General features: G+C 49.7%; 2 protein-coding genes across 2 annotated transcripts in view; both read right to left on the minus strand.

Annotated features, from left to right (window-relative positions):
- Nucleotides 1–23,858, minus strand: part of LOC138450477 (dispanin subfamily A member 2b-like) — a 76,848-nt gene that overhangs the window by 40,461 nt on the left and 12,529 nt on the right. The gene's annotated exons all lie outside the window — the stretch shown is intronic.
- LOC138570269 (myb-related transcription factor, partner of profilin-like) lies at nucleotides 21,505–23,189 on the minus strand. Its single transcript, XM_069649069.1, has 2 exons — nucleotides 22,758–23,189; nucleotides 21,505–22,393 (listed from the first exon to the last, which is right to left on the minus strand). Exons 1-2 carry the CDS (start codon nucleotides 23,170–23,172, stop codon nucleotides 21,591–21,593), a joined length of 1,218 nt encoding a protein of 405 aa, XP_069505170.1. The 5' UTR covers nucleotides 23,173–23,189; the 3' UTR covers nucleotides 21,505–21,590.

The following is a 23,858-nucleotide window of genomic DNA, read 5'->3' on the forward strand; positions in this document are numbered from 1 at the left end:
CCAGGTGGTGTAAAGGGCAGATTTTGGCATGTGCGCCTCCCAAAGTAGCGCGAGGGCCGCACCCGTGTAAAGCTGGAACAGTCCTTCTTCCATTGGCACTATCTTCTCTGCAGCTCTACCTCATTGGGTTACGTGTAAATAGGCACACACGCATCCACCAATCACATCAAAGCCACCATCATCCAACACTGTCTCTCCTGTACAACACTTGAAATGTACTGTTACACATTTACAGTACAAATGTTGTGCCAAAGGCACATCCACTGCAAAGTTCAATTAAAGTATGCACGATTTCGCCATCTGCATACATCCACATAACCGTGTAATCCTGAAAGTACCGCTTAATCCACTACCTTTTTCTGATAGTGTGGTTTGGGAGGGGGCAGGAGGTTCCGGGGTAAACAATATCAAATATCGAAGGGGATTCAAACTTTTTTTTTTTTTACGTTCGTGCAAGCATCTTTTTTTTTCTTCTCTTTATATGTGTTTCTGTTTGCCTCTCCTCACATTTTTACCACATTCTGGTCAATGCTTCTTGCACAGTGTAAAAGAAAAGAGCATTGCCAATGGCGCTCAATAAATGCCATTTTTACGGAACCACTGCATATTTTGCAACCTCATGATCTCATGGTGGGTGGAGAACATGCCAGCAGTCGTCATAAATTCAGGCATAATTCTGTTTATAGCACACCTTCCGACCTCTGGCTGGGGACAAATTACACCATCCTGGACCCATACTCCTCGTGGTGTTATACATGAGAAAACGACCTTGGCAGTAGAAAAAATCCATATCACTGCAGTAAGCAACCTCTTCAGGTAACAGATTAATTGTCCACATGACATGTAATCCAAATGTAGACTTCCAAAGTGCACCTCGACAAAGTCAACGTTCGTGATGGACGCCACAAATCTGCAAAGGTGAACCATCCCGCAAAAACTGCATTCACCCTGACAGGCCCAGAAAGCGTCCTTCCAAAACTCCTTCCAACCCGAAATTACCAGCAACCCCTCTTTGAACACAACACCTGTGCAGATGGCCCACAAAGGTATCACCGACGATAAGCACTGTGCGTCTCTCTATCTCGATCACCCTCACGAAACAGTATTGGGACCAAATGGTACCGCCCCTTCCTGTGAACCACACCCTGAACTCCTAATTGCCTATTTCCCACAATTCCATTTCCCTTTCCACCCTGCTCATAATGGCAGGATGTGGCATGTGTGCTTTCGCATCTACAGTGAGGGCCACAGCCCAGTAAAGCACACACAATACTTCTTCATTTTGCACAGTCATTTTTGCAGCACTCCCCCATTTGGTGCTGTCAAATTTTCAAACACGCTTGCAGCAATCACATACAAAACCTCTCCATTGCAGACTGTCATTTCTGTACACCACTCCATATTTACTGTTAACACTCTCAGCACACGTTCCTTTTGATTGCAAAGCCCCTCCACCAGAAACCTCTGCTAAAGAATGTATGATTGCAGCATCCAAAAAGATCCTAAGATGCACCCAACACACCTTTGGCCACAACAGTGCAGCCCTTTCCACGCCCACCACAACACTATACATCCAAGCAAGCGCCCATGTGGGCACCTAAAATTATGCACAAACGTAACATACGTAGCAGCACTTCTACCCAACCTACCCAACCCCCCCACACCATAAAACACCCATTCACGAAAACGTCTCACACTTAGCGGAATCCACAAACAAAGTATTATGTCACTGGCAATCTATACACAACAGCTTCACAACTTTGGGCCTACTTCAATAAATCTACGCACAGCAGACTAACCAACCACATATCAGTTGAACTTCAACCATACCCTCTTCCATACTCACATTACATCCTGTGGCCACACTACACAACTTCTCACTGCACCATCTCCTGCCGCACACCAAATACCGTAGCATGTTGCAACTATCACCACAACCATGGAACGCACAATACACGCTTTGCAACTCACTTGTGGTGCTGTAGCACGTCGACAATGTGCGCCACACCCATTCTCCAAAGACCACCACCCTGTGCCTGATGCACTGTCAAACCTACATTGCGACAGTGGGTGTGCTCCTTGCACACATTCCCCGCACCGTAATGCAACCATGCATGTCAGCATGTCACCAACTACCACTATACACATATGCACCACTGGCACCAGCACTCCTATCCAACCTCCGCACCTCAATGGATATGCACAGTGTTACATGCAACAGCTACCATAATGTATAAACATTACACTGTCTACGGCACCCCTATGCCCTTTCATTCACATACTATTGTCTTACCCACTTCCACTCAGAAAGTATTGTGTCACTGCCAACTTAACCACAAAATGTCTACAACATTGCCCATACTGCAAGCATTGTGCACACAGCACACTATCCAAGCACATATAAGCTGCCCTTCAACCATACCCTCTAACATACTGACAGTATGCAAACACTGCACCCAGGGCCCACACTGCGTGACTTTCCACTGCAGCATCTCCAACCACAGCACACCGCCATGGACCTATGTAGCATCAAATTGCAACAGTTACCATAATGTACAAACAAAACACCCTCTTCTACGCCCCTGTGCACTTCCAATCACATACTATGGCCGCACCCACTTCCATTCACAAAGTATTGCGCCACTGCCAACCTACCCACATTCTGTTTGCAACACTGGCCTAGGATGGCTGAAATGTGCTGCACAATCATTCCTTACATGTCACCACCCTCTAACTGATGCACAGTCATAAATGCAAGGCTTAGGCTCTTGAGGGCATGGCCTACGGCCTACGGCCTTCAGCCATGCACCCAATAGTCTAGGCCTTGAACACACCCACAGCAATGTAATACCACCATGCATGTCACCATGTCACCAACTACGCCAATCCACACACACCACTGCCACCAGGACTCCTACCCTACCAGCGCACCGCCATGGAGCTATGCAGCAACAAATTGCAACAGTTACTATAATGTACAAACAAAGCACTCTCCCCTGCACCTCTGTGCACTTTCATTCACCTAATATGGGCGTACCCACTTCCATTCACAAAGTACTGTGTCACTGCCAACCTACCCACATTCTGTTTGCAACAATGGCCTTACTGCAACCAATTTGCACACACCACATAATGCAAGTTCCACTCTCTATGAAATGCAGAGTCAAACATGCATTCCTGCAGTGGGTATGTTGAAGCCCTACACTCTTGAGTGCATGCCCTACAGCCTTCGGCCATGCACCAAATAGTCTAATCCTTCCACAGACACACCACAACTTCATTCGCCCATGCATGCCACCTTGTGCCCAACTAACGCTTTCCATCCGCAGTGCACAGCTACCCGCTCTCTCACCCAATGTATGCCATTGTAATCACCTGTCGTCAGCAGCACACTTCTCCCTTTCTGCTGTCAGTTGGATTCAATCTTTCCTCGCTAACAGAACTATGCAGGTCTTCTCACCTTCTGCGGCGGCTAACCCGATCCCTATCACATTTGGTGTCCCACAAGGCTCTTGTGTTTCACCAACTTTGTACAACATTTTTACAAAGCCACTATTCGACAAACTGGACCATCCGGGTGTCACCTACACCAACTATGCAGATGACAACCAGATACTCCTGACTCTATTAGGCAGTTACAGTTCCGACGTTGACCGGATCAACAAAGTCTTCACCATCATTCAGGCATGGATGACCACACATGGCCTCTGCCTGAATGATGATAAGACTGAACTGCTTCTTGTCGGCTCACCCAACAACCTGCTGAAACTTAGCCCTAACTACAACAGTATCATCATCGATGGAAACACTACACCCATTGCCAAAAGTGTAAAAACCCTCGGTTTCTACCTTGACGCCAGTACCAACCTTTCTAAACAAGTCAACATGACTGCCTCAGCGACGGCCTACACAGGCAAATTGATCAGGGCCTGCAGACCCTTTTTGTCCACCAACAGTTGCCTTACACTGTCCAGGGCCCTTAATCAGTCAAATCTGGACTACTGCAATAGCCTATACTTGGGCGCAAATAAATATATAATCAACAAACTGGCAGTCCTCCAAAATAAATCATTATGTGCAGCTCTAAACATTCCTAGACGAGAGCACATTTCCACTATTAGAAAATCGTGTAAATGGCTCTCCATACAACAAAAAATCGACTTAAAAACCATATGCCTCACTTACAAAGCTCTGAACCACCAAGCCCCTCCATACCTTACTAATAAATTCACCCTCAAATCCTCGACTAGGGTTACTAAATCCACCAATATTTTATGCCTGGTGGTGCCCACATTCACCTCAAAAAGAGCCGGCGCAACCAGCTTCCCAGTTCTAGCCTCCCAACTCTGGAACACTCTACCACTGGACATCAAATCTATCTCATCCTTTCAATCATTCAGAAACCATGTCATCACATGGATCCTAAATAAGAACTGATCATTCCTTCTGCCTACACGTTTCATTCTTGCTGCTTTTTGTACCTAATGTTTTCACATTACTTAACCTGTCTACACTCTATATTCTGTATAAATTATAAAATATATTTTAATGTATAATTGTATAACTGTATCCTGTAACCTGCCACCTAAGCGCCCTTTTACTCCTGGGTCTGGCGCGCTATATAAATAAATTAAACAAACAAACAAACAAACATGTGCAATTCACTCCCCTTCAGAAATTGACCTGCCACCCCTCACCACGAAAAGAGGCTGCTGCAAATCGCCTGTTTTGGTACCCGCAAATTGGCGTAATACACACAAATACTGCAGGCACTCCTCCGTCTTCTTCCACCGATGTACATATGTCACATGAACCACTTCTCACTTCCCCACCTGTTCCCTCCCTTATTGCCGTGAACACATTGTTTACGGTACATTTTCCAGCCCCTTCCGCTGCCGCGCTGTCTTCCGATACACCATGGCGGCTTTCCCAAGCAATGTTGATGCACTGCACGCTTCTCTCCAGCCAACCACCGGCCACATCCAAACTTCTCTGCCAGCACGCAGTACTGCCAGCCAATGGCACTTCTGTCTGCGGAGCGGACAGGGAAATGGGTCCGCGTAGTGGACCCAGATATCACACATTTTTTGGGATGTGGATTTCAGTTCTTTGTAACAAAAGTATTGGTCGGATTTCCACCAAACACACAAAAGCACACTTTCTAACACATGCCCCGCTCCTGCAGCAAATTTGGTGAAAATGTGTCCAGCCGTTCTGCCTGTAGCCATGCGCAAAGTTTTTCCCCATTGAGTCTATGGAAAAAGAAAATGTTGGGACCCCCCTAAAACTTTGACCCCTCTGCACGAAACCTCGCCCAATTTGGCAAAATAATTCAGAGCCCACCACATGCTTTTTTTTGCAAAGTTTGGTGAGGATTTGTCTAGGGGCAGCAATGTTATAAGCCACTGAAAAAGTGCACTTCCTATGAGTTTAGCAACTTAGCCATAACTACACGCCCGCTACTGCGGGCCATGTGATATACACCAGTACAACACCACAAACAATCAAACACACACACAAACAGTCGTGTACACACACTTACACACATGCGTGCGCAAACGCACACACTTCTCATGTATATATCCTTCAACATAAATATTCAACCATATGCACAACATATGTACATGCAGAGTCCAATAATACAAACATACATTACAGCTAAATACTAATAAAATAATTAAACACACTAGGCGCTTTACCACCCATGACAAAAGTGGCTTGGGAATAGGGTGTATGAGCCATCATATATGCAAATGAGCCAGGATGCGTAGTGGGTGCCAGAGGAGTGGTGTCTGAGCTAGGGATATGATGTCTGTCCGACGGGCATGGTATCCATGCTGCAATGCGGTTTCTGTGATAGAAGAGGCTCATCTAACCTAGGGGTGTGGTGCAATGTGGTATCTGAGCACAGGGAAGTGGTGTCTGTGCTAGGAAAGTGCTGACAGCGCTAGAGGTGGGATGAGAAGAATGAGAAGCAGGTACAGGAAAGCTCCTTCAGCTGGTCTTCATGTACCTTACACATGGCCCCGGCTGGGTGTGTACATTGCCTGTGGGACTGCAGCTGCACAAAGTGTGACTTCCTCCGTGAGACAGACAAACAGATGTTTCCTAGTGTTTGTAACCAAATCCCTGGACGTAACAGGTACAGGGCAAACAGAGGGGGCTAGTAAGAAAACCCGGTCCCCTTCATAGTCTGACCAAAGGATATGGAAATGGTGTGTGTGCTGAAATTACTGACATCTGGTATGATCTCCCTGCCCATTCTCTGCCACCGTGCACAGCACAGCACATTGAGAGAATACACACTGACGCGTTGTGCACACAGGCTGCAAGGTGGCCCAAGGAGTAGCTACTGGGAGCTCTGCAGTGCCTTAAAAGACTGCACAAAGGCGTGGTGTCTCGGTCGCTGTGTGCATGAGTAGGTGTGCTTCTTAGTGATTGTATGCGTATTTGTGAGAGGTTATTTGTGTCTCTACATGTGTGAATGCAAAAGGAAACCTGATTACATATCACAAGAGAGGCACTTGTACTGTAGGATAACCTTGACACAACCTAGTTACAAGGTGCGAATATAATGCCAATACATGGTATGGGAGGATTGAAAGACAGATGAAGTCCCAAACATATATTATAACAATATTTACAGTAGCTGGCATATTGACTGTACATGGGCATATTATGGTAATATCTGGCGGATGGTGTACCGGGCCACAAACTGCCATATGACATATGTACAGCTATGTTTGGCGTACCCAGGCATGTGACTTCAATAACTGGTGTTTGGTGAGAATACCTGGACAAATTATTGCAACAAATGGCATACAGACCGAGCACCTAAAGCTCCCAGGAAAACTATTATATCTGGCATATGAGAGATGTAATGGGCCATATCATGTGACTCCTGGGTATATGGTGCCAGTCGTATGCAACAATAATGATACAACAACCCAACAGTGACTTCATCCGCTCTTTCAAAAATACATAAAAATCATACACTCGTAAAGCCAACAAACATTCACACACAGATACTAATCATCCGGTTTCCACCAAATACCTTCTAAACACTGCGCTGCTACTCAGGCAATGCGACCTTGTGATTTTTGACATTTCTCCACTCAAGCCTAATCCAAGCCCTTGCTTCCCTTCCCTTGACAGACACCAAGCTTCTCTGGGACAGGATACACCACGTACCCTGTTTTGCACCCCTATGTGAGTTCCCTCACACCACAGGCTGTGAATGCCCAATTGGTTGTTAGCAGAATATCGATTTCAGTTGGGGTACAGGCTGTACTGCGGTGGTACCCGTAGACAACACCCTATATAATCACCAAAACGCTTTACGCAGAAAATTTTTATATGCGATTATTAATACCCAACGCAAGTTGGTACTCATTTAGTGACCTAGGAAGGATAAAAGACTGATTGGTGCTTTCTGGGATCTGAACCTATGACACGCAGATCACACACACAAATCTCAGCAGTGAGCGCTTAACCCCTTGAGCTTTCTTTCCAAATGATTCAGTGCTGTGACCTACAGCCAGACTTGCTTCCCACAAGTGGGTGAATGATAAATGAATGGCAGCATGCAGGGTTTCTTCGCATCTGACTCTTGCTTCTGGCTGGGCAAGGTAGGCACTGGAAACCAGCCTTGCATAAACAAAATGGGCATCGCCTTATGTGGCATTTGCTGGATGAGCCAGGCTACTTTGATCAGCTTAGAATGTGCCCAGGTGAGACTCCTGTGAAAGGGGGACTGAGAATAGCACTTTCGCCCCACCTCCCTGCCAACAGACCCTCGATGTTTGAATGTGAAGCTCTCAGATTTCTGACAAAATGTTTGAATGAATGCATCCCAAGAACTGGAGCCAGAGTCCCCCCAACCGCAGTTCTGATTATTTTAATACTGGGTCGAGTCTGGAAAGGAATGCCTTGACTGAAGAAGGTGTTTGGCATTACAGGCTATACGATAGATGTGGGTGTGTGCGCCATCTTGGCAAGCGGCAACCATTGTAGAAGTTAGGCCCATGCACGGCGAACTGTATTTTGCATGTTACTATTTGGCCCTTTGCATGAGCGCGAATACCACCCCACCTTGGCCATGTTTTAGAAGCCCACAACATCCCTCATTGTCCGGATAATTACAGGCCCTCATGCCCAGGAAAGAATGCACCCTGCAAGGTCATCAGAAGGGAGCAGAGCGCCTCTTGGCAGTACCATCCCATGGGACAGATAGCAAAGCCCTCCTGCCCCCCAACGATAATAACAAGTAAAATACAGCTTAGCCATGCTTTCTCCCCATGACCCCTGCATGCCACAGTATTATCCAAACCCAGGCCACCGACCATAAAAAGTTTACACCCCTCGATCGATCACTAGGATCAGAAGTCAAGGCTATCACGTCTTCAGAAGTGGGTTACGTGATTTGTGCAGCGAGGTGCAGGGTGGCATCAGAATTATAGCCTAAAAACTAAGGTGTAGGACCCTGGGAGTTGCTGATCTGTCTGGGAGCGAGTGAGGCCTGTGAGTTAGAGTGACCTCGGCTCTCCCCGCGAGCCCGTAACTGTATCTACCAGGTGCACTATTACAATAATTAAACAACATTGTGTGCGTGAGAAGCTAATTAATTGACAGGTCTACTTCACCGTGGATGACGAGCCCAGCAGCACCCACATGGACAGAGTTAGACAGATGAAGACAGACCAATGGCCTGGCATCCCATATGGAGCAGGACCTAAATGTATAGGGCTCCTCCAATCTGTATTGTAGAATTGTATTACATGTTATCACATCATTAGTGATGCAGTTTGTGCTTATGATGTGGTGCAAATGCCTAGGGAGCTCAGAATGTTCGGCGTCAGCAGAGTTCTTCTACTTGGTAGAAATAAATACGTTTTATTCTTGCAAGGATGTCTTGGGCCTTTTTACCTAGTCGGTTGTATTTTTTCTGGTGTGAGCGTGCAGCGGCGTGCCTTCAAAGGGCTGTGCAGCATTAATGTGAGCTCAGAGGGAGGCATAGAGCTTTGTGCCCCACTGAGCTCTGTGTGTCTGCAGAATAAATAAAATAATAATAATAATGTTTTCCTTTTTCCAGATTGTGGGTGCGCACTGCCCTGGACATGAGGCTTCGGCCCTCAGGGGGTCAAGCCCCACAATTTCAATACCACTGCCTTACTGTGTGCATTAGACGGCTGCTCCCAAAGCACCAATGCGAGTTTGGTGCACGGTCCCGAAAGAATACTAATTTTAGCCAGAGCCTCTTAGCCAATTACCGTCTGTAGCTGTTTTTTTGTATTGAGCCCTCTGCAAAACACTGCTTGTATGGCCTGCCGCTACTGGCTCTAGCGCCTACAACTTCACACTCCCATCCTCTTTGTGAAATAGCCCAATGAAGCAAATTGCTCAGAGGCCGCTGGGACATGGAAAACCCTGCTGACTTGCTTGTTACAAAGCTGATGATTGCAGCAAATCATGTTAGGGCACTCCTCATTGACATACGATATGACATGATATGGCATTTGTAATGCGCCTACACACAAGTGTTTCAAGGCGCAATGAGGCAAGGGAGGGGAACAGAGGGAAGACAGACAGCGACCCTACTAGCCAGGTGTCAATCAGATCGCGCAAGTGCATGGGAAGGGTGAAGGGGAAAGTGCAAGGGAGAAGGGGAGGGAAAGGTGCAGTACATGAGATAAGAATAATAACAATAAGTAAAGTACGGCCAGCTAGTGGCAGTGCAAGGGTAAGTGCAGACATCCAGTGTCAAGTGCTGGTAGTGGGACTGTGGGGATACAGAGACAGTCACCAGTGCAGGGGTTGCCAGGAAGGCAGTGCAGGTGTGTGACTGGCGTTGGGGGGGACCTGGGCCCAGGATCAGAGGGTGGCCAGGTAACCAGTGCAGATTCAGCCAGAGATTCAGCAGGGGAGAGGAGGAGAAAAAGCAGAAGCAAAGAGAAAGATTTTGAGGTGCTTCCGGAACTAGAGATGGTTCTACTCAAGTTTCAGTGAGGCAGGGAGGCTGTTCCAGAGGGAGGCCCCAGCCGAAGCGAGAGATCTACCACCAACTTGTTGCTTGGAGAAGCGACGGACCCTGAGTGAGTTGGAGGCAGATGAGTGAAGAGCTTGAGAAGGAAGATATTTAGGAAGAGAGACTTGAAGATATTGAGACCCGAGGCCCCAGAAGACCTTGTGGACAATGCAGAGATTTTGAGCTTAATCCTCACAGCCACTGGGAGCCAGTGCAGAGATTTCAGTCCTGGAGAGATACGATCCCTGAGCTTGAGGCCAAGGACAAGTCTCTCAGTTCTGTTCTGGATAGGTTGCAGAGGGCAGAGAGTAAAGGCAGACAGATTTAGAAAGAGGCTGTTGCAAGATTCCAGCCTAGAGAGTACCAGAGCTCTGGAGACAGTGAGCTTCTGGAGGAAGGAGAGTAAAGGAAGAATACCTCTGAGGAGGTGCAGCTGGTAGTGTGACTTCTTGGAGACGTCAGAGAAGTGAGGAGAGAAATAGAGTGTGGAGTCGAAGATGACCCGAGGGTTTTAGCCTCACAGGTGTGAGCAAGAAGAGGGCCAAGAGAGGCAAGCCATAGAGTGGCAGGAAAGGAGGGAGTGGCTGTGCTGATGAGTAGAATCTCAGTCTTACTGGCATTAAGACAGAGATCATTGGCAGCACGCCACTCCTGGATGGTGGACAGACTGTCAGAGATGAGAGAGGGAGATGAGGTGGCTGAGGGTAGCCTGAAAATGAGCTGAGTGTCATCCGCAGAGCACTGGAAGTTGGGGCAGAGCACGGCAGTGTGGTGGGCAAGAAGTGCCAGGTATTGGTTAAACAGCCAGGGAGAGACGTTAGACCCCTGGGGAACACCACAGGTAGAGATGGATATAGAGGAGAGGAAGGACCTAAGTTGAACCTAGGAGGGTCGATCAGAGAGGAAAGAATTGAGCCACGCCAGAGCCTGACAAGTGATCCCCAGGTTATCATGGAGATAATTGAGCAGGATGGCATGGTTGACCATGTCAAAGGCAGAAGAGAGATCAAGTAAGATGAGGATACAGGGGGTGTTGGAGTCAAGATTGGAGAGCAGGTCTTCACGGATGTTCAGGAGAGCAGTTTCTGTGCTTCTGGCAGCTCTGGAGTCAGACTGATGGTCATAGAGCCAACCAACAGATTCAGTGTAAAGATTAATCTGGGAGATGGGCAGTTTTTCCAGGAGTTTGCCAAGGAAAGGAGTGATGGAGATTGGGCGATAGTTGGCCGGGCAAGACGAGTCAGCAGAGGGTTCTTAAGAAGAGGGTGCACAAGGGAGTGCTTCTGGGGGGAAGGGAAGACTCCAGTGGTGAAGGGGTGGTTGCAGAAGTCGGCCAGGTCAGGAGTTAGGGAGTCGATGTGGTCCTTGGTGGTTTTGGAGGAGCAGGGGTGAGCCTATTTTGACGAGACTTTCATAGATCAGACTTGTCTTGGAAACCTTGTCAGATGAGAATGGGGGAAAGGCAGAGAAGGAGGGTGGAGAGGTGGTCGAAGAAGGGCCAGAGGAAGAGCAGGGAATGGAGGGAGGAAGGGGATAGGAGGAGAGAGAGGACAGGATGTCCTGGGTTTTAGAGATGAAATGAGAAGCCAGAGCCATGCAGCGGGCCTGAGAAGGGACAGGAGAGGTAGAGACTGCAGCAGGATTGGTCAGTTCCTTGCAGATTTTAAAGAGTTCAGCTGAGTGGTTGGAGCAGCAGAGATGCGGGCTGGGATGTGAACTCTCTTCTTGGTGCAGACAGAGAGCCGATATTGCCTTTGGAGCAGGCAGCAGGACAGTTTGTCAAAGGATGTACGAGAAGCACGCCATTTCCTCTCAGCCAGCCTGCACTCAGGTTTAAGGGTGACGAGGTCTGAGTCGTACCAAGAGTTGCACTTGACTTTGGGCTTCAGGCAGATCCTCACGACAGGTGCAAGAACATTAAGAGTATCATATATAGCAGAGTGGACCATGGAAAGGGCTGTGTCAGGGTGTGAGTCAGCAAAAGAAGGAGGAAGGGGTGAGAAAGTGGCAGCGAATGCCTCAACTGACACACGCTTCATGGGTCGGATGACCGAGAAGGTGGGTGGCAGTGCTGGAGTTGGCTTGGCCTGGGGGGTAGAGAGGGTGAGATGGGAGGAAAGGTGGAAGAGATCACTCCAGGAGAGGGGAGTGGTGAGAGGGATAGAAAGGGGAAGGTCTGAGGTGATCAGAACATCCAGAGTGTGCCCTGCAGAGTGAGTCGGGCCAGAGGGGAGAACAGTGAGAGAGAGAGAGAGCGAGAGTTGCAAACCTTGCAAAAGAGTACAGAGGAAGGACAGGAAGCAACCAGATGTTTGTTGCAAGAAGGAAGAGTTGGGTAGTCGAGACCAGGAGGGAAGAGGGGAGGACCGCCCACTCGGAGAGGAAGGAGGAGATCTGACCAGGTGGAGAGAATGGCCAGGAGAGAGAGAGAGCCTGCAGACAAGGCATTCGAAGGAGGAGTAGGCCTGTGTAGGAATGACAGAGGCAGGAATCCACTCGGGTAAGATTAGGGCTACACCCCTTCTGGAACGGTTGGACCTGGGTGCGGAGAGGATCTTGTAGTTATCAGGGAGGAGAGTGTCAAAGCTTGTGACAGAGCTGGCCGTGAACCATGTCTCAGTGACACAGAGGACATCGAGGTCAAGTTCTTCCAGAAGGCAGCAGATGTCAGAGGAGTGTTTGACAGCGGTGTGAGAGTTTGGAGTGGCAATATGAATACGTTTGCCATCTTGAAAGACTTCCGGGGAGGGGTATAAATCAGAGGTACACCTTGCAGAGGTGTAGAGGAAGCCCGAGTGGGGGCGGAAAAGGAAGGAGGAGAGGGCAAGGTAGCCAAGGAGGAGGGAGCAGGCGAGGAAGCCATGGAGAGGGGAGAGGGGACAGCAGGAGAAGAAAGGAAATTGATGAGACGTGGGAAGAGTCTATTGAAGAGGCGAAGGATGGCCTGAGGGCCTTGGACCAAGATGGTGCCATTCACATAAACATTAATGATGACCTTAAAGGAGTGGAAGGAGACCAGGAGGGCCTCCCACCGGGTGCCACCATTAATGGGAGAAGAGGAGAAAGGAGAGAGTACAGAGATCATATGAAGAGTCCATATGTCTGGCGAGGGAACAAAAAGAGGATGTCGGTGAAAATTTGCCTGAAGGAAGCACTGGTATAAGTGTCAGCGATAGGGAGGCCTTGGTTGGAGACCAGGATGTCCTTTGTAAACTTCTTCCTACCAGATTTAGTGAGGATAGCATGATAGCCGATAGAGAAGCAGTTGGAAAAGATGGGAAAGAAAGAGAGCACCATAGAGTAGGTAGCAGGAGAGAGGAGGGAGGGAGTGAGTAGGGGAGAACACTAGGTAAGGACACAGGGCAGAGAGGAAGCAGACGAGACAGTAAGAGCAGAAGAGAAAAGTTGACAATGGGCAAGATAACTGGCACTAAGATTTAACTACTTATACAATGCAATTACACAATGCAAAACGGGAGAAAAACACACCTAAGTTTGAGAGTCCTAAATAGTGCAGAAAAGGCCTAGGTTTAACAATGCAATTTAAATACTAGTTCAATGCAATTTTCAACCAGGAGAAAAACAGGAGAGGAACACACCTAAGTTTGAGAGTCCTGAATAGTGGGGAAAAGGCCTATATTTCACAATGCAATTTAAATACTAGCACAATGCAATTTTCAAACAGGAGAAGAACACACCTAAGTTTGAGAGTTGACTAAAGGTGAGGTTTGTAGGCCACTCCTACCTTCCTAACTAGCTGCAGGGTGCCGGCTGGCCACTGGCTTCCCCTGCTGATACCTGCAGACACAGGCTGGAGCCCCAGGTGGAAGCCACCCTTTGCCTAGGGGCCCTTAGGGCTGCCCAGGGATGGTCTGCTATCATAAAGGACAACCAATCAGGACGGGGGTGGCCTGGCTGGGAGGCGGGAGGGAGAGGGAGAGGGAACGAGGACGTGGCTGCAAGGGGAGGGCGGAGGGAGCACAAGCGCTCGAAGTGCTAAACATACAGTAGAAAATATGTTATGGGGGCACCAGGCCCAATGCTGCTCCTACCTGCAGGATCTTGGTGCAGGCCACATGGTCCAGCTGCTCTCTCCTGCAACGCTGAAAGAAGCGAGCAGGGATAGCAGCAGTTGTGTAGTCCCGAGGACTAGGTACAGGCAGCCAATACCGACGGGGGTGGGCTGGCTGGGAGGTGGGAGGGAGAGGGAACGAGGAAGTGGCTGCAAGGAGAAGGGGGAGGGAGCACAATCGCTCAAGGTGACAAACACACAGTTGTGCGTCGGAGTTTGGAAAAAGAGATTTTAGTGAGTTGGCCATATCATGCCGTGGCATTGCTGGTTGCCATAACAATCAGATATTCTCAGTTCAGAACCCCATTTCCCTCTCTCTTTTGCAACAATGGTTTTGGCTAATTTGTTGCTTATGGCACAAATAATCGCCAAAACCAAAAATCGGGGTCAGGATTACAGACAGTCCAAATCTCCAGGACAGAGTTTTCTGCGGAAAAGGCATAATTTCTTATGAGCACAGACTATCAAAATTCTCAGGAGATTTTAGAATTCACCTGCAGATTTTTAAATGTTTGGATAGATGCAGCGGATTTAACCTCTTTTACCATGAAATTTCCGACTGCACAGAAGTATAAAAAAAAGTATGCAGATTTACATATATTTAGACTGCCTCTAATCATTATACTTTCCTCAATGAGGCATGCTCACGCCCACTAAATGCAGCTCCACCTAAAATGGTCTGATAAATCAGGCATGCACACAACTCAAGGGCTTGTTTTATAACAGCATTACACAAACCATGACCTTCAGCTTCCTGAAACGGGTTCTGCTTTTCAGACCGCTTTTTGATTTTTAGTTTGGACTATTAGGTGTTGCTTGCGTCACCTATAAGCTGAAATTGTTGTATTGGAGTACAGTTAGGGAGAAATGGCATGTGAGGAAGGAAACAATGCTTGTAGGTGTTTGCTTATTTGTCCACCCATTGATTGCACACAGCCATGCTAATCCCTATGGCCATCCCAAACAGTTAATGGCCCTCCCTGTCCAAAACACCTCATAATGGGAACTTGTTTTGTCGAACGGGAAATTATATCATTCCTCCTATACTGTATGAATATATGTATATTGGCCAATGCCAAGTTGCTCATAAGCCAATTGCGAGGAAATCCACGTTACAAGGTCTTGACCTTAGATCGGTGTAAGCCGCCATTTTGGATCTATCCGCCATTTTAGATTCTCCCTCTAAAGCAGGGGTGCACAACTGATTTTGACAGAGGGCCGAAAGTACCTTACATGAGGGCTATAGTGGGCTGAAAAGTAAATGAGGGCGAGGCGGTAGGCGGGGCGTGGCAGGAGGCTTTTTGAACCCCCAATTTGTACTAAACACATGGAAAAAGAATGTTTTTGAGGGGTAACGATTTTTATTTGCATTTCAAACTTACATTTTGTACTACACATTTTCCATTGTTATAATTTATTTCTATTTAGTTATTGTATCTCCCCTGTTTAATTAACTTATATATATTTTATTGACCCTAGATACACTATGCCCCATGGCACCCTCACCCCCAACCAAACGCTATGCCCCAGGGCCTCCTTACCCCCAACCAAACACTATGCCCCATGGCCCCCTCACCCCAACCAAACATTATGCCCCATGGCCCCCTCACCCCCAACCAAACACTATGCCCCATGGCCCCCTCACCCCCAACCAAACACTATGCCCCATGGCCCCCTCACCCCCAACCAAACACTATGCCCCATGTCCCTCACCCCCAACCAAACACTATTCCCCATGGCCCCTCACCCCCAACCAAACACTATGCCCCATGGCCCCCTCACCCCCAACCAAACACTATGCCCCATGGCCCCCTCACCCCCAACCAAACACTATGCCCCATGGCCCCCTCACCCCCAACCAAACACTATGCCCCATGGCCCCCTCACCCCAACCAAACACTATGCCCCATGGCCTCCTCACCCCCAACCAAACACTATGCCCCATGGCCTCCTCACCCCCAACCAAACACTATGCCCCATGGCTTCCTCACGCCCAACCAAACCCCCCACCCCATGGCCCCCTCACCCTCAACCAAACCCCCCAACTCAGCACACACACAAACATGCACCAATACAGACCCGAACCCCCACCCCCCAACTCAGCACACACACAAACATGCACCCATAAAGACCCGAACCCCCACCCCCCCAACTCCAAACCCCCCACCCCCCAACTCAGCACACACACTCTCAAGCATGCACCATACAGACCCGAACCCCCACCCCCAACTCAGCACACACACAAACATGCACCCATACTGACCCAAACCCCCCACCCCCCAACTCAGCACACACACAAACATGCACCCATACAGACCCGAACCCCCCACCCCCTAACTCAGCACACAAACATGCACCCATACAGACCCAAGCCCCCCACCCCCCAACTCAGCACACACACAAACATGCACCCATACAGACCCGAACCCACCACCCCCCAAATCAGCACACACACAAACATGCACCCATAAAGACCCAAACCCCCCACCCCCAACTCAGCACACACTCAAGCATGCACCCATACAGACCCGAACCCCCACCCCCCAACTCAGCACACACACAAACATGCACCCATACAGACCCGAACCCCCCACCCCCCAAATCAGCACACACACAAACATGCACCCATAAAGACCCGAACCCCCCACCCCCCCAACTCCAAACCCCCCACCCCCAACTCAGCACACACCCACTCAAGCATGCACCCATACAGACCCTCACCCCCTCACCCCCCAACTCAGCACACACACAAACATGCACCCATACAGACCCGAACCCCCCACCCCCCAAATCAGCAAACTCTCAAACAAGCACCCATACAGACCCGAATCCCCACCCCCCAACTCAGCACACACACACAAACATGCACCCATACAGACCCGAACCCCCACCCCCCAACTCAGCACACAAAAAACATTCAAATCAAAACATTCATACACATCCGCCACACATCCGACACCCCCCCACCCCCGCATCTCAACATACACACAAAATACATTCAAATACAAATATTCACACCCCCCCCACATCTCAACATACACACAAAATACATTCAAATACAAACATTCACACACACCCCCGCATCTCAACATACACACAAAATACATTTAAATACAAACATTCATACACATCCGACACCCCCCAACCCCGCATCTCAACATACACACAAAATACATTCAAATACAAACATTCATACACATCCGACACACACCCCCCCGCAACATACACACACAAACATAAAGCAAAACAAACCCGACACACAAATCAGCACACACACAAACATGCACCCATAAAGACCCGAACCCCCCACCCCCCAACTCCAAACCCCCCACCCCCAACTCAGCACACACACACTCAAGCATGCACCCATACAGACCCGAACCCCCATCCCCCCAACTCAGCACACACACAAACATGCACCCATACAGACCCGAACCCCCCGCCCCCCAAATCAGCAAACTCTCAAACAAGCACCCATACAGACCCAAACCCCCACCCCCCAACTCAGCACACACACACAAACATGCACCCATACAGACCCGAACCCCCACCCCCCAACTCAGCACACAAAAAACATTCAAATCAAAACATTCATACACATCCGACACACATCCGACACCCCCCACCCCCGCATCTCAACATACACACAAAATACATTCAAATACAATCAAATACAAACATTCACACCCCCCCACATCTCAACATACACACAAAATACATTCAAATACAAACATTCACACACACACCCACATCTCAACATACACACAAAATACATTCAAATACAAACATTCATACATATCCGACACACCCACCACCCCCGCAGCTCAACATACACACAAAATACATTCAAATACAAACATTCATACACATCCGACACACTCCCCCCAACCCCGCATCTCAACAAACACACAAAATACATTCAAATACAAACATTCGTACACATCCGACACACCCCCCACCCCCGCATCTCAACATACACACACAATACATTCAAATACAAACATTCATACACATCCGACACCACCCCCACCCCCGCATCTCAACATACACACAAAATACATTCAAATACGAACATTCATACACATCCGACACACACACCCCCCTGCAACATACACACACAAACATAAAGCAAAACAAACCCGACACACAAACACAAACAGACCACTTACCGGAGACGTGCTGGAAGGCAGGTAAGCGGCAGGTAAGCTGGAACGCTGGAATCGTACTACGGCTGGCGTGGTCCAAGGCTGAAATGCCTTCCGGCATCAAGCCTTATGGACCACGCCAGCCGTAGTGCTGGCCCTCCATTGGTGCAGCACACATGCATTACGTGGCTCGTAGGAGCGACATGATGCATGTGTGTGCTGAGCCAATGAGGGCCAGTGTTTTCACCGGCCCGGAAGACAACAAAGACTTTCATTAGGAAAGTCTTTGTGCCTTGCTGGCCGGTCAAAAGGGCATGGCGGGCCGCAACTGGCACGCGGGCCGTATGTTGTGCACCCATGCTCTAAAGTCACCCTGTGTTCTAAGATGGTGGACAATGTCATTCCGAATGCAACATGGCCATCTTGACCTCTGTGTATAAACTAATGTATAACTTGCCTGCAGGCTACATGTTGGGGTCATGAACTGAGACCTTGTCCTTCGCTGACCTGTGTGTAGAGGATTACTTGAACCACCAAAGCTAATCCATGAGCATATGTAAAACACAATGGGCCTCATTACAAGTACTCCGGTCCGGAATTAACACTGCCGGTAAAACCATACCGGCACCGTTTCCATGTCCGTCCAATCATGACCCGCGGCCCCGGTAATAGCACCACCCTAAACCCCCACCGCGGAAATAGGGGTCCCGTTAAGTCCGTCTGCACGGAAACCCCTCCGTTACCGTCAACACGAAACATCGTGAGCATCACAACTAGCGCGGACACGGAAATACCGGTAAAAAAATGGCGTAAATACTGTGATCACGGTGGCGGAACCGCCGCCACCGCGAACATGGCGTTATACACTGCCTGCTGAACTGAATCAGGGCACAGGTGCACCAAATCAGCCCAGCTGGACCTAGCAGGCCACTGGGAGCCTACAAAAGGGCCACACCCAGCCCAACACAACACAGAACCATGCAGGCAGCAGATCTAGTAGCACTGGGACTGGGCCTACTCAACCAACAGGCAGCACTGCACATGGTGGCAGTAATGGCACAGAGGAGGAGGCGTAGGCGGAGGAGGCGCAGGCGGCAACCAGCCAACCCTGCAGCTATGGCAAACCCCATTGCCCAGCCAGCCCGACCCCGCCGCCAGCCAGCAATAGCACGCATCAGGGCCTCACCCTGTAACCTCACCCCAGGACAGAGCCACACACTATACCGGCTGGACCTTGCAACAATCCTGCACATCACCGCCATGATTGAGGACAGCATCAGCAGCCTAATTGACACCCCCACCGCCATCCCCCCCCTCTTGAAGGTTGTCTCAGTACTGCATTTCCTTGGCACGGGCATCTATCAACACACGGTTGGTGAGCTGCACGGCATATCACAACCCTGTTTCTCCAAAATCCTGGTACAGGTACTGGATGCCCTGTTGCGCCATGTGTCGGAACACATAGCCCTACCCCGCACCCTCCCCGAGGTCATTGCCACCAAGTTGGCCTTCCATGCCATAGCAGGCATGCCAAATTGCATAGGCGCAGTTGACTGCACCCACCTTGAGCTGACAGTACCACGTGTAATTGAGGCGGTGTTCCGCAATAGGAAACAGTATCACTCTTTGAATGTCCAGATGGTTTGTGATGCCATGCAACTGATTACACACTGCTGCGCACGTTTCCCAGGCTCATCACATGACTCAATGGTACTGCGGAATTCCACGTTGCCACGGTACATGGAACGCTATGCCGGACAAAGCACATGGCTATTGGGTGAGTACAGCTGACAATGCTACAACCCTGTCGAAGTGGTGTGTGTGTGTCCAGGCCAATGAGCATTGTGAGTGTGCCGCTGTGACTGCACATGCATCACCCCCCTTCCATCTACCAAATAGACAGCGGATACCAAACATCATGAAGGAAGACATGACAGGGCACCACAATATGCCCGTGCACACGCTGGCACAGCCAATCCCGTCACTGTCCCATGAACCCTGTGCCACTGAAGACACCCACCCTCAATTGAAACACTGCCTCAAAAGGCACGAGAGGCGAGTAAATGAGATGACGTGTATTTACTACTTCCGTACAGTGGAGTCACTCTGCCATGTGTAGACAGCACTGCACCGTGACATGCACACAATCAAATGTCACCCGCAGGGCACAGTAAACATGCAGGTTAATGTGTAGGCCCATATCCAGTCAGCGACATACTTCGTGATGCCCAAAACATACCTCCATACACTGAATGGTACATATGCATGAATGAATGATGATACAAGAATGCACAGCAGCAGATGAGGACATGATGCCACAAACACTGACATGTTCCCCCATCTACATCCCATGTAGGTGATGCGGGATATGCACTCACGCCATGGATGATGACACCTGTACGGAGACCAAGGAACAGGCATGAAGAGGCATACAATAGGGCACATATCCGCACACGTGGAATGATTGAGAGGACATTTGGACTGCTGAAGGCCCGTTTCCGCTGTCTGAGCAGATCTGGCGGATCACTGCTGTACAGCCCAGTGAAGACGGGTAAAATCACGCTCGTATGTGCCATGCTGCACAATATATGCCTGCGCAGGAACATCCCAATGCCACCAGACGCAGATGAGGAAGATGGGGATGGGGATGGAGATGGGGATGGGGATGGAGATGGGGATGGGGATGGAGATGGGGATGGGATGGCGCCGCCTCCCCCTGGGGGTCCGCATGATGGCCAGAGAGCACGGGATGCCCTGATTCGCATTTACTTTTGAGTCACAGCACATTCACAGAAATGCACGAACATGGTGACGACAATGAATTAATAGTTGCACTGCAAAATAAATGATCAATGTCCACACATGTATGTCTTGATTCGAAATGGTGATTTATTTATGTAATAACAACAGGGAAGGAGGTGCATTGGTTAGGGAAGCTGTACACCCGGGGCCACCCACCACCCAAACGTGCCCACCCCCACCGAGACCCCATTGTTCAAACCCCCAAAACTACCTACCCCACCACCCAAACGTGCCCACCCCCACCCAGACCCCATTGTTCAAACCCCTAAAACTACCTACCCCACCACCCAAACGTGCCCACCCCACCCAGACCCCATTGTTCAAACCCCCAAAACTACCTACCCCACCACCCAAACTTGCCCAACCCCACACAGACCCCATTGTTCAAACCCCCAAAACGACCTACCCCACCACCCAAACGTGCCCACCCCCACCCAGACCCCATTGTTCAAACCCCCAAAACTACCTACCCCACCACCCAAACGTGCCCTCCCCTCTCACACCCTTGTAGTCCACATGTGTCCTGCACTGCTCCACACACATGCCATCACTTCCGTGTGCGCTTCTGTGCCTGTGCAACCTTGCCCGAGGGACCCGTTAGCCTACTCGAGCGCCTCCTTGGACTGGCAGTAGTGGAGCTGGATGGGGTGGTTGTGTTTGATTGGGCAGAATCTGGGATTGAGGGCATCCGTGCCAGATTTGCCTGTTGGCCAACCAACATGGCCTCTACAAGCCTGGAGGTGTGGTCGTTGCCCTCCCGCACATGGCGTGCTAGGGTTACTATAGTGCTCGCAAAGCGTCCGATGGACCTCGACAGGCGACGCACTGAGGCGCTGTAGCTCTCCCTCTGCAGCCTGGATTCCTCTAGCTGCCTCTCCACCAGCTGGGTGAGGGTAGCCTGCTGGTCTGCCATCCGCTGCATGCGGGCATTCAGTTCGGCCATGGATGGGGTGGGTGACCTCATGGGACTTCCCAGTGATGTGGGGCTGAACCCTAGCTCATGGAAGGAGCCCAGGTCTTCCAATGTGGGCATCTCCCCCTGTGGCCCCGTTTCCGAGTGCTCTTGCGGGGCACTGTTATCACTGCAGGCCGCCCCCTCTGCAGTGCTGCTGCCTTCGGTGTTGTGTTGGGTGGCCATGATAGGTTGCCATGGCACCGGTCTGGACTCAGCCAGTGTGGAGAAGGTGGGGATGTCGGTGGTGGTGGTGGGCCGCACATCTGTAGTGGCTGGTAATGTGGCCAGAGGTGCAGAACTGCCGGCAGCATCCTCCTGTGTGGTGGCGGTGGCTTGTGTACTTGCCGGTGCAGATTGGCTGGCCTGTTGTGCAGTATCACTGTCACTTGAAATGGCTGTGGGGACACAAAGGCATGCAATTAGTGTTGTTGTGGTGGCAGATGGGTGCATCACATGCGTCATTAAGATTGTACATTGAATAGTGTTAGTCACATGCATCTGATTGCTGGTGTATGCATTCTGTGATATTGGTTGCCATACGGATCATGATGGGTCCTTTGGCCCACACATGCACTGCCTGGGGGGGTGGGTTGTTAATGGGTCCTTTGGCCCACACATGTACTGCCTGGGGGGGGGGTTGTTAATGGGTCCTTTGGCCCACACATGCACTGCCTGGGGGGTGGGGGGTTGTTAATGGGTCCTTTGGCCCAGTACTCACAACTGCATATTTACATGTGGCAATCATGTTTGGGCACTTACCGGCATCTGCAGGTGGGCTCAATCCTGCCTCAGCCTCCCCGATCCCATGGATTCCCTCTAGGTGGAGGACGCTGCTGCAACGCTCCTCCCATGCTTGCAGCCTCAGTGGGGAAGAGGGTCCTCCCCCTGTCCAACTGCTGCGTTGGCGGTGCGTGGAAATGAGGTTGCGTACCCTCAGCCTCAGGTCATCCCACCGCTTGTGGCAGTCCTTCACGCTCCTCACTGCCATGCCCACAGCGGTGCACTTGCGTGCAGCTTCAGCCCACACCTCCTTCCTCTGCTGCTGTGTGGCACGCCGTTGGTCGGCGCTGAACAGGATCTTCGCATTGTCCACAATGTGCTCCACCAAGACGGTTAGCTCTGCCTCACTGAAGCGCTGTTTGCGCTGCCTCTGAGCAGGAATCCTGGCAGACATGCTGGTGGTCCTTTGCTGACCTGTGTGTAGAGGATTACTTGAACCAACGAAGCTAATCCATGAGCATATGTAAAACACAATGTATTCAAATACTGAAATGTGAACGCTTGATTGACTACATTGTATAAAACTGTTTAGAAGGCTTAACATGGAATCCTAAAATATACTGTTGCCAGTAAGGCTTGTTAGTGAATACATTGAAGGTAAACTCTAAGTGCACAGATGCATGAACTCGGCACGAACCCTAGAACCGTAATGCATTAACTAATATTAACTGGGAAATGGGTTGCACATCATGTTTTCGAAGGTATATAAAGTGTGACTATTCTAATGTACAGTTGCACTCACTGAGCATACCGAACCACGCTGGAGTTAGCTGTGTTGTACTGAGGGCCGATAGCTATCTGTTGCTTTTTCCTTTGAAACTGTTCAGTGTAAAATAAAGATCTTTGTATGTTCCTTTGTAACCCGTGTTCGGTGTATTTCCTTTTGGGTTACTCAGCCTCGATATCTTATTTTTGTTTTCACAGTTGGTGCCCGAATAGGGACCCTCAAGTTTGATGCCGGATCATCGAAGGTTGACACGAGCTATCGGACCGGGATCGGACGGTGTGACAAAATAAAGGGGCCCCTTTCTGAAAGAGATGCCACCTCAGCAGCGCTGCACGACCCGATCCCTGGATGAT

Source organism: Ambystoma mexicanum, chromosome 1p (genome assembly GCF_040938575.1).
Source record: "Ambystoma mexicanum isolate Mex_15411 chromosome 1p, UKY_AmexF1_1, whole genome shotgun sequence".
NCBI classification, from domain to species: domain Eukaryota; kingdom Metazoa; phylum Chordata; class Amphibia; order Caudata; family Ambystomatidae; genus Ambystoma; species Ambystoma mexicanum.

Excerpts from the sequence above, each read along its gene's own strand:
- LOC138570269 (XM_069649069.1), bottom strand. The coding sequence starts at position 23,172 with ATGTCTGCCAGGATTCCTGCTCAGAGGCAGCGCAAACAGCGCTTCAGT. Across the intron at positions 22,394-22,757 it reads GAGCCCACCTGCAGATGCCG|CCATTTCAAGTGACAGTGAT; the intron begins GTAAGTGCCCAA and ends GTGTCCCCACAG.